General features: G+C 33.4%; 1 protein-coding gene across 1 annotated transcript in view; it reads right to left on the reverse strand.

The window, feature by feature from the left end:
- LOC142981819 (ras-like protein family member 10B) overlaps window positions 1–5,056 on the reverse strand; it is an 86,102-nt gene extending 81,046 nt beyond the window's left edge. The window contains exons 1-2 of the mRNA XM_076127939.1: window positions 4,720–5,056; window positions 468–545 (exon numbers count right to left, since the gene is read on the reverse strand). Of these exons, the coding sequence (XP_075984054.1) occupies window positions 468–537 (70 nt within the window). The 5' untranslated portion in view covers window positions 538–545; window positions 4,720–5,056. The remainder of the gene's footprint in view (window positions 1–467; window positions 546–4,719) is intronic.
- Window positions 5,057–11,589: the final 6,533 nt, after the last annotated feature.

Raw genomic sequence — 11,589 nt, forward strand, 5'->3', positions numbered from 1 at the left:
TCTAGTGCCAAGTTTCTTTGCTCTCTGTACACTGCAACTAAGTTGCTAGTTTCGCAACTTTGGAGTCAAACAACTATGTATTTAAACCTGTATTACTTAGGTACTGATTAATAACTTGAAATAGTAGATTCTTGTAGATTTAGACACTAGTTTAATTTGTTTTGTGTGAATGCAGGTAATTAGATTTATAGTTTTTCTTGAAAGTATTTTTCTTATTATTTGTTCTTGTAAAACAGTCTTATAAATTCAAGTTAAATTGCTTTTGTTGAGAATACTCAAAATATTGTGTAGTGCAATACGCCATAGAAAATTCGCAAAATTTAATCTAAAGGGTGTTTTTACTTGAAAATAAATTAAAATAATAGATCCCTTTTGATAGCTATTGATTTGACGTAACATAAAATTGAATTTAATCACAGATATTAATTATTTTTTTTTATAATATAAATATTATTCCAAGTACTTACGTATAGTATATTTCTTATCGGAGTGTCGGGAGGTCCTGGTGGCTTGTGACGTACGCCTCTTGTAACGCATTATGAACTCTGTGGGAAAGAGAAGAAAAATATTGTTTAATGGTTGGTTTCAAGGCATAAAAATAAGTATTAGACAAGAATGATCAGAATTCTTTTACTATTGTAACCAATCTCTTGTGAAAAACTTAGCCCTTATAAACCTGAAAGTAAACATAATATGAATGAAATACTCTTATGTTTTGCAATTTCTAATGTCGATCTTATGCATTGTAATATTATGAGTGCTGCCATCTATTGAACACAATAGGTACTAAACCCTGCATCAGATATTGAAAAAACCCAATAGCACTTCGCTGAACTTGGCTATAGAATAGATTTTTAAATGTATTCAGAAATTGTTTAGAATTGTTCAGAATTAGTTTTTATATAAAAACTAGCGGACCCGACAGACGTTGTCCTGTCAAATAAATTAAAAATTAATTAATAAAACATTGTCCAGCGGACAAAATTTTGAATCTAAACCATTCTCAGATCCCCTTGAACACACACAAAAAATTTCATCAAAATCGGTCCAGTCGTTTAAGAGAAGTTCAGTGACATACACACTTACAGAAGAATTATATATATAAAGATCTAGTTTAAAATTGACTTGAGAATAGGCACGTACTTTTCCATCAAAAGGCGAGCTAAATTGGCATCGTGCTTCAAGATAGGCTAACTAGCCGTTGCCATGGCAACCGGCCATTAACTAAGGCTCTACGGCTCTTTGCATCGCATGTAGAAAAGTTTCAAGTTAAATATGAATGAACATTTTTAGAATCAATTGAATGTATTCAGTGAGTTTGAAAGAGATATATTGTTATTAAATTAGCTTGAAGTATGAGATCATTATTTTTGACTAAATCTAGCAGTTTTGTATGTTGAAGTCGTATTAATTGTCTATTGATAGGGCCCGATTTTCCTCCATTGTTAATTCACGACAAAAAATAAGATATCAAGAAATGTATGAAATCCAAATCAGCGTATAATATATTTTATGTAGACTCCAAATTGTTTCTTACCTATACACCCTATTGTATTATGAAAACTGTATAATAGTCATAAATTCCGACTTGAATTTGAAATCAGACGTAACGACTTTTACTATACTACAATAGTATACTACAAAATGGTTACTCTTTTAGCCCACATGGAATTTCACAAAACATCGATATACAAATTGAACTACAAAATTACACGTGTAAAGTAATATTATTAGATAATATTATAAATAAAGATATAAAACCTGTATGTAGAACATTTTTATTGGCTCTATAAAAATGCAACAGTGTCTTATCTGCCCACAGTGCATGCTTGCAGTTTCGATAATGGCGCCGTAAACGTTTATGTGAAGAGATCAAATGTCTAGTGGGAACGCACTTTCAGATACATAGTATATGTATTACAAATATGATAGTTGCAGTTTGATATTCATACTAATATGTGTGATAGGTTGACTTTTTAAAAACGCTTTATTAACTTTTGGTAAAATTTTACAGGATTATCTATACTAATATTATAAAGCTGAAGAGTTTGTTTGTTTTGTTGTTTGTTTGTTTGTCTGTTTGAACGCGCTTATCTCAGGAACTACTGGTCCGATTTGAAAAATTCTTTCAGTGTTAGATAGTCCATTTACCGAGGAAGGCTATAGGCTATATATCATCACGCTACTTTTTATAGGAGCAGAGTAGCAATAAAAAATGTTACAAAAACGGGGAACATTTTGACCCATTCTCTCTTATGTCACGCAAGCGAAGTTGCGCGGGTCAGCTAGTTGATTATATCTTTAATAGAGACAAAGCTACTTTTGGCTAATAAACTTAAATACCTAGATTTTAAGTTAAGTTTAGCTTATTTTTAAGTTAATAGCTTCAAACACAGCACGCTCCGAGTAGAGATGTGTATATAAATATATGGAGTTATAACCAACGTTCTTTTTCACTGGTTGCATCGAAATAAGTCAAGAGATAAGATCGTAATTTATAGATTTTTGTTGTTATCCCACCCACTATTTTGTTTTTACGATTACTTATGTGTGTTTTTTTACTATAAGTATATATAAAATATATGGGATGAAAGAATAAAATAATAGTAAAGGTATATAATAGTATAGCTCATTCTCGCGTAGGCTTTGTTTGTGACCCAAAAGGGTTTTTCAGAAGGCCAAACAGTCCTACATATCATAACCAAAGATCTCTCATTAACTGAAGGAAATCTTGAAACGTACAGGGTAAGGTATTAATTAAGTGGGTCATACAGAACGTGTGTTGTCGTTCGTCCTATCATTGATCCCAAACATTACCAGGTTCGATTGAGGTTAGATATTATCGCTGTGTTTTGATTACATGTTGTGTTACGAAACGTGTTTATTTTAGGGTGAATTCAATGTTTGCTTCATTTGCTAGAACAGATACAGAATTAGGCGTAGAAGTATGTTTTCTCATTTAATTAATGATGAATACATAAGTGTGAATACAAATGTCCGATACTCTATGTGATATGCATTTGTATAAGCTAAAATAGTTTACCAACACTCAGAGAATTTCATCCTAAAGCGATTTCAGTACCTAAGTAGCTATGCAGTCTTTTCTATATTATCTACTTCTGACTGACTCATAGTAAGCTGTTGTTATGACTAGTAGAGAAAGATTCTAAGAACGTTAAAGTGTGAGTCCCAAGCAAACATGTTTGTTCTTACCCCACATATGTACATGTGGGTGTATGTGCGCTAATTGTTATGTTAAATTGAAAAAATTATCCCTGACGCAAATCTATAAAAATATATTATTATATAAAACTCAAATGTGACTGACTGAGTCACTGACTGACATGATCTATCAACGCACAGCCCGGACTAGTGGACGGATTGGGCCGAAATTTGACATGCAAGTAGACTTAAGCATCCGCTTAGAAAGAGTTTTGATCAATTCTACTCAGTTTGTATGAAAATTCTGTCCAAAGTCAAACCACGCGGTCAAAGTCGCGGACAAAAGCTAGTGTATTATAAAGTTTGGTATCAATGTTATGATAAAAGAGGGTATACCAAATCTACAACACAGAAATAACATAGATACAAAAGATTGAGTAAATACAATGCTGTTACTGGTTCAAAACACACACATTTTCAAGACCTATGTTTATTTGCGGAGTTAAACTGCGAATGGTGGCTATCTTCCCGCGAGAGTCAACACTGTAATGGGCCGTGACACGTTAACGCTTGTTAGTTATGACACTGTTGACTGCGACGAGGGAAGTACGTGACTATGCTCATAATAATGCTTATAACAACATATTTTATATGAAAAAAGGGTGTGTCTGTATTTTTGTCTGTTATGCTTTCAGCTGTATAAATATACTAGCTTCCCGTCTACGGCGAATTTCACCCGCTTCGGTAGGGAAACAGTAGTAACAGTGAAATAATGTCTAATGTTTAGAAAAATCGATTTATGTGTGTATTTCAATTCAAGTAGTACATCATCTTTCATGAATTTAGCAAAAAAAGCAAAACCAAAAAAATAAACGTCATATTTTCACCCCTTTGACTCGTACAAAGTCCGCCTTTTTTAGACACACTGGGCCAGGCCTGGACAATCTTTAGTTAACCCTATACAATTATATAGCATATTTACTATCAACTGTAAACCCAAGCTAAACTTAATGTGATACATTCTTAGCGTAGACGAGACTTAAATTGCTTTCAACCGAATGTATGTAGCAATTAAATTAAAATGAAACTCGCCGCGTGATAAATTTTATGTTTCTACGCAATTTTGGGTTTAGTAAAGGCTTAAACGTAAATTGTCTTCAATTTAAAACGTATTTTGGCTACGAAAGCAGACTCTAGAGGTATTAATATTAGGTCTAGAGATATAATGTAAGTTTAAGAATCATGCATAGTTTTTTGTGCTACTTATGCGTAAGAAAATATACCATGATCCATACGAACATACTATGTTTCACTTTAAGCTTGGAAGAAAACCATAGACCAATTTTAAGTAGAAAAAATCGGATGATTTTCTATTGAAAATAGGCGCAAGTACAGAACTGTCAAAACCGCTGACCATTTTCGGCTTACCTTGACCATTTATGGCAATAAATAGGACAGATTTTTATAAATTTTTGAGCATTACATATCTATCTTTTAGACAGTTAACATGTATTTTTAAAAACGATTCTTCTCCAAAAATAAATCAATCAAACTCACCTTTTATAGTAACAGTAATCTCTTCAATTTTATTTAGCACAACCTTTTACACAACTATTATATCAACGAAACAACGATATGTACAAATTTAACTATAATATAACACGGAAGACTATTCAACAACGTTCTAAACATCAACAATTATTTATATTAGCATCTGAACACATATACGATCTACACTCATTATTGTTTGACTTAAAAACTAAAGATTCATATCTAAAAATGTATTACAAATATCTAATATGCATTTAAAAATGGTTTTTAATTTATAATATTCACATTTTCATTCATAATATCGTAGTAAAAACGTTAATTTGACGATTATTTCGTTCGTGATTTTGTGAGTTTGACGTTTTGGGCGGTGTTGCCATAAATTTCGTTTGAATCTGCCATTTGTCACATTTTATAGCCGAAAGGAGTATTTTACACAAAGAGTCTTGAAAATAAACATTTATTTTTATACACAGCTTTAAAGTATTGTTTTGTTATTTTCGCTATACATCTTAATTTTGCGTCAGCTTTTTTTCGTACAATATACCCTCTCTTATTTATCAATCTATTTAAACTAACAAACACAAATCCTGCACAATAATTTCTAAACATTAACAGCAATTTTTGTTTCCCAAACAATTACAATAAAACCTTCAAAAACATCCAAAATATCATCCCAAAGCATTACCTTTCACTGAAAAAATTACCCTCAAAATCAAGGAAGCACAACATCGTATTCCTGGCAACATTTTTGGAGCATGCGCCCTGTATCCCCGGGTTCGCGCCAGACGGTCCTCAGTTAGGGTAGTTTTATTGATCTGCGTGCCGCGGGCCCCGCGAACATCATTACTTATGGCTATGATAGATCGACCTGTCTATCGTAAATAGATCTCCCGGCTAGGCTGATGAACTTTGGCTATTCGGCCTGGCTGGCCAGTTTTGTTTAGTATTGGTACATAGATATATCGTCTACGTTGTTATGGGGATACGTTTAGCTACTCTTGTTATGGGGCTTAAAGCACGGACATGAGTTGGTTTTTTTGTATTTTAAATGTGAATATCGAATGAAATATAAATAAAAAAGTTTAGAGGAAAAATCGTACTGTCTATGGAATTTAGGTAAAATATTGGAGAGAAAGATTTTATAATCTAAATTACATACATAGTTACTTTATCAGAAAGAAATTATCGATTTTTTATTCATGGCTATCTGAATGAAACAATTTAATACATTTATATTGAAAATTAAAACAAACAAAACCGTAAGGAAATCACAAACACACTATACAAAACATACAGGTCAACAGTTAACTACAGAAAAATTACATCATAGTATTTTCCCATATTTTCCTCCCCAATTCCATACAATCGGAGATTATTTGCACGAGGAAAATAAATCCTTACATTACCATATTCATGCAATCTATCGGCACAGAATTTCCATATTTTTTGCACACCAAACATTTTCCTTTTGAGATAATGATGATGATTAATGAATACGACTAACAATAGAAGGGAAACTAACAAGAAACTTCGGATTCCCAACTATTTGGGGACAAGAAGGGTTAAAGGGTTATTCATACTATCGTTAACACTCGAATGTCCAACGCAGGAAATGTAAAGTCTAGGGTGCACTAGATAATGTCAAAAGCAAAGTTCTTTTTGGAATGTTTTTTTTTTATTTATCCAGCTGGTATGAAAGCTAAATGTAGTTATACTCTTATTTTTTATAGTTTTAAAAAAAATACTGTAAATGTGCTGATAATATAATTTTGTTTTGTTACTGCAGGCTTGACTTATGCTTATAGAGTTATAAGCCCTTTTTAAATAGTTAATATCTACCCTATTCTTTCGGTTCTTTCAAAAACTTATTTTTATCTCAGGCCAAAAGTAGAAACTCTAAACATTAAGGTCGCCTTCGGTCACCAGTGCGACGTTAACGGACTTCGCTCGACATGACATGTGACGCTTCACTGGGCGTTACAGACATATTATACATGTCCCGACACACCTGCCTACGACGGGCAACCTTCGGCGTCGGAAGATTTGACGTTACGTTGACAGAACGTAATTTTGGCGGATTTGCCTTATGTGGCTGAAATAACGCAGCAAGCGTGTCGAGTCAAACGTTCGGCACTGAACATTGCGCAGGTGTGTCACTAGTCACGCCAGATATGTCAAGCAACTTTCAGACCTTTACTTGACATGTCGCGGGACATTTGTCCCCTAGTGTATTCGTAGCTTAAGAGAGTAGTAACTATTAGACTAAAACTAAAGACACTGCTGACCATGTATTTAGTCGTGTTAGGTTTTAGTAGGAATGTGGTAATAAGCTAGTCCCTTGTCATATGTTATATAGTTTTAGATTACATTTATCAGAGGAAACTATCTAGGCTTAAAATACTTAGTGTCTCTGTTTAAAGACAAACAATATATCCAGAACTACTAACACACTATTTGTCTGCCATCGATACGCTAAGAAAAAGAACACACTATTGTCTTCACGGAAATCATTATAGAGTAAGATCCCAGAGCTGCCAGACCTACGTCATTTTATCAAAGCTGAAATTTTGAGGATTGTTAGTATAAAGGGTCTGTTAAGAGGTATGCACATCCACTACCTTGAAAGCGGGGCCGTTTCTGAGGTAGCGCGGAGTGAACGTGCGTAAAAAACGACCCAACCTACGTCATAGTAGCAAAGTTGGTTATCAGATATGTTTTTAATGATATTATGTAGAATTAAAATTGACTATTGCCAGACCGTTTCCCGGGGCCATTACTTCTGCCAGACGTCTTAAATGTTTCAAAAAATTAGGTAAACTACGTTATAGTTACAAGCGTTAATTTTATATGTTATTTTAGGTACAATTTTAAGACCTTCTGTATGCGGACAGACCAATCCGAAGGGCCATTTGTCCCCTAGACGCCTTTAAACTTTCCCTATGAGTGCGACACTCTCGCGAGTGTGCGTATGCCCAACGGAAAATATTGAAAATCGTAATTTTAGTTTAATAGGGAATTAGTGTGTGACATTGTGTAAATGTGTATCTATAGTACATATTTGTGTATCCACCCACTAGGTCTGGCAGCTCTGGGATCTTGGTCCATTAGTATTCAAACCAATTTGTTTCAAACCTTTCATGAGGCTGATAAAACTAATTACAGTATTTATAACTAGAAGAGACTATCTGGTATTTAAAACAGAAAAACAGAGTTCAAACAGAGATGTTTTCCTGAAAGCCAAATATACTGCAATCCGATAGAAGTTTTCAAATCAGTCTCAAATAGGGGCATTTCCTTTTTTAATGGTAAAGTCTTTTATGACGTCATGCTACATCTGATGACGTAGACAACTAAAGTTAAAGACATTATGGTCTTGGGGACTCTGGGCAGAGGTCAAAAGGTTGTAAACTTAACAAGTAGGCTGTAGTGTCCACCCTTTTAGTTACATTTTGTTTTATATCTCTCAAAGGGGTATAAATGCATACTTTGACTTACGACCCATTCGCCTCTATTAACGTTTTACGATTCTTATGCACAAATATGGGCTAAACAGGGGATCATGCATTATTATAGATACCAGAAAAAATACTCTGCTGAATAGTTTGTAATTATAAACAGTTACAGGATTCTTGTGATTTATTATAAAATTTGTATTTATTTATTACTAAAGAATAACTTACGGAGAATAAGACTAGCTTGTATTTCAGAAATATTCAATGTAGCGACACTGCTGACGCTAAACCATAAACCTCCACATTCAACAACTAAATTATAGACAGTAAAAAGTTAACAGTCTACATTTTAAAGTAGTAAAGAGCCTCGTATGCAAGGTTCGCGACTGGCGGACGGAGGCTCTTAGATCCATAGGCGGTGGTGCTGGGGGTGACCTGTCTGATACAGCTACTTTATTTCGAAAATGTTTAGAAGAAGAATATAATCTAGATAAGTAGTGCATGCCAAGGTCCTACTGAGTTGTCGGACTACAGTAAGGTTTTTAATTGTTTGTTTAAATCGAAGATAGGTAATTTGTAACAGCATGCAATTTTTAAGTTCATTGATCCAACGGGCAAATGCAGCAGACAAACAATAAAGTGAACGATATAATATTACTGATTTCCCTTTGAAAGTGAACGCCATGCGTAGTCTAAATCCTTTTTATTCCATTTCTTACTGTATCGATTACAGTCGATGTCCTAACAATATCACCTGTCTCACGCTAATCGATATAAATCACAATGCCGTAACACCGATTACTAAAGCAAAACAAATCGCTTGCAGCAATAAAACTGTAAAGAACGAACGTTTGATTCATTGCAATTGAATTTATTGATAGTGAGAACTATTCCAATTATTTATAGGAACAATAGAAGTATAGAATAAATCATTTGAAAAAAATCAGTTATGCAAGTTAAGTGTATATTTATGAATTTACATACAGACATACATACATACATATCTGTGATCCCGTTTAATACACTTAGGTGCAGGCAGAAAGTGTATGAAATACACTTAAGTTTTCCTGTTTACCTTGTCCCATTAAATTGGGGGCAAACCTACTGCCATATACTAGACTATGCACTACTGGGCCAAAAGATCTTTAAGGCTGGCTTACCACTTCTGAATAAGTAGGTAAGGTAAGGTAAATTTTTAAAGAGGAATTTTGGTACAATTTTCACTTTATCTATTAGACTTATAATATAATTCTTGAAACTGGTTTTAACAATTTTAAATCCCCAGTCAGTAGATTAACAAGTCACGACAGTTAGGTAAGAAAGCACAATGTCAAGTTATAGAGTACTAGGACTAGACTACTATCACGTTTTTCAGTTGACAACTATTCGAAAGTTTCTATGCTGTACATTACTTTCTCCCTTAGATTATAGTGATTAACACGTTACGCCTTCGTAATATGTGAGCTACAACATTTTCTCTACAGTCTACTCATTAACCGTTGAGTAGTTTTGGCGTGATTGATTAACGTACCTATATAAAATATAGAGATATCTTCTGCAAAAACATAGCTTTCATCATCGTTCTATAATATAGAGGAAGTAATCACGATGTTCATCAATACTCATTATTACTCATGTTAAAACGTACGTAATCGAAGCATTTAACACGCAAACCCTTCAAGAGTTTCCTTGTCATTTATCAAACGGGCATATACCTACATATTTTATCTTTATTAAAAACGTATTATAGTTTTATTACTTTTAAAACTATTTGTTGAATTCTTCCTTCCTTCAGTAATTTTTATCAAAAATTAATGGATGAATTTGACAGAGTTAAAAAAGCTTTTTTTCTTCTATTTGAAGTCCTCTCCTATAATTTCCGTTCTATCGTTTTTGTAGTTTCTACTCACTTATCTATACTAATCTATACTAATATTATAAAGCTGAAGAGTTTGTTTGTTTGATTGTTTGTTTGTTTGTTTGTTTGAACGCGCTAATCTCAGGAACTACTGGTCCGATTTGAAAAATTCTTTCAGTGTTAGATAGCCCATTTATCGAGGAAGGCTATAGGCTATAAAAAATCACGCTACGGTCATTAGGAGATGAGGAGCAACGAAAAATGTAACAAAAACGGGGAAAATTTTGACCCATTCTCTTAGGTGACGCAAGCGAAGTTGCGCGGGTCAGCTAGTAAGTAACTAAACTTCATTACCGACCATTTAAAAATACTTATTTTGTGCATTATGCGTCATACTGACAGGGAAACTAATATTCTCCCACGATGCAATACACGTTTCATCCTTCAACTCTGCTTATCCAGTCTGTCATCAATATCGTGAAGGTCAGCACTTGTTCACCATATTTGTAAATATTGAATAATGTTCACTCATTATGTTCGCTTTTTTTGGTAACGCATTTATTGTTTCTTAATGGCTGCTTTTAAATTAGTCTCATTATTTTTAACACACTAATGTTTTGTCAAAGACTGTCAATTCTGGAGTTTATTAATAGGTTTATGTTGACTGAATTTAGCAAGAAACAGTGAATATAAAAATAAAGGGACCTAGGTGAATAGTTTTTTAACACCGGCATTGATACTAATCGGTATATTTATATATTCAAAGTTATGTATGTTAATATATAACAAGATTAAAACATTTTCCTTCAGCTGTCTTATCGCAAGTTAGTAAAAATAAACTTTATATTTCATTTTCTACTGTATTTTATACATAATTTTTGACTTAAGTTCAAACTGTTGAAGAGATTTTTTTTTGGATCTATCGTAACTTGTCCCTTACTCAGTGAGCGTTGCTATCAGCATTCAGTTGCATCACCATAGAAATGTGTTTATTTAATAACACCTTCATTTAAAAACAAATCGCTCATTGATGGCATGGATGGCGTAATTTTTAAGATTGTTTCCTTATCAACACAATTGTGTTGAGAGTTATGAGTTCTCAGTACATTCAGTTATTTATTGGTCTAAATCAGAAACTCGATCTAGTAGTATATGTAAGTAAAACAACTGGTTTGAGAGAAAAGATAGGCATGATTTGCCAAGATAATAATTATCTGTATTTACGGAAATAAATAGCTGTAAATAATACAATTTTAGGTATTTCTAAAATAAATAGCCGTCAGTTGCAGCTTTTGGCATAAGTTATTGTTGTTTTACACTCTGAATTTATATACCTGCGCTATATTGCAGGTCAGGCTCTACTAAACTGTTTTTTTAAACCCATTACTGTCCTACTGTAGGGTTAGGGTCTCCACCCAAACGAGGGCGAGGGGTTAGGCCTTGAGTCCTAAACTGTTGGATTGTAGTATTAAGCTTTGAACTCCTCCATATATGAAACGGTGATAGCTTTACAAATTTTTTGGCAATTTCAATCACTAGAAGTATTTTTGTGGTTAATTTTATTAT

This window comes from Anticarsia gemmatalis, chromosome 20 (genome assembly GCF_050436995.1).
Source record: "Anticarsia gemmatalis isolate Benzon Research Colony breed Stoneville strain chromosome 20, ilAntGemm2 primary, whole genome shotgun sequence".
Taxonomy (NCBI): Eukaryota; Metazoa; Arthropoda; class Insecta; order Lepidoptera; family Erebidae; genus Anticarsia; species Anticarsia gemmatalis.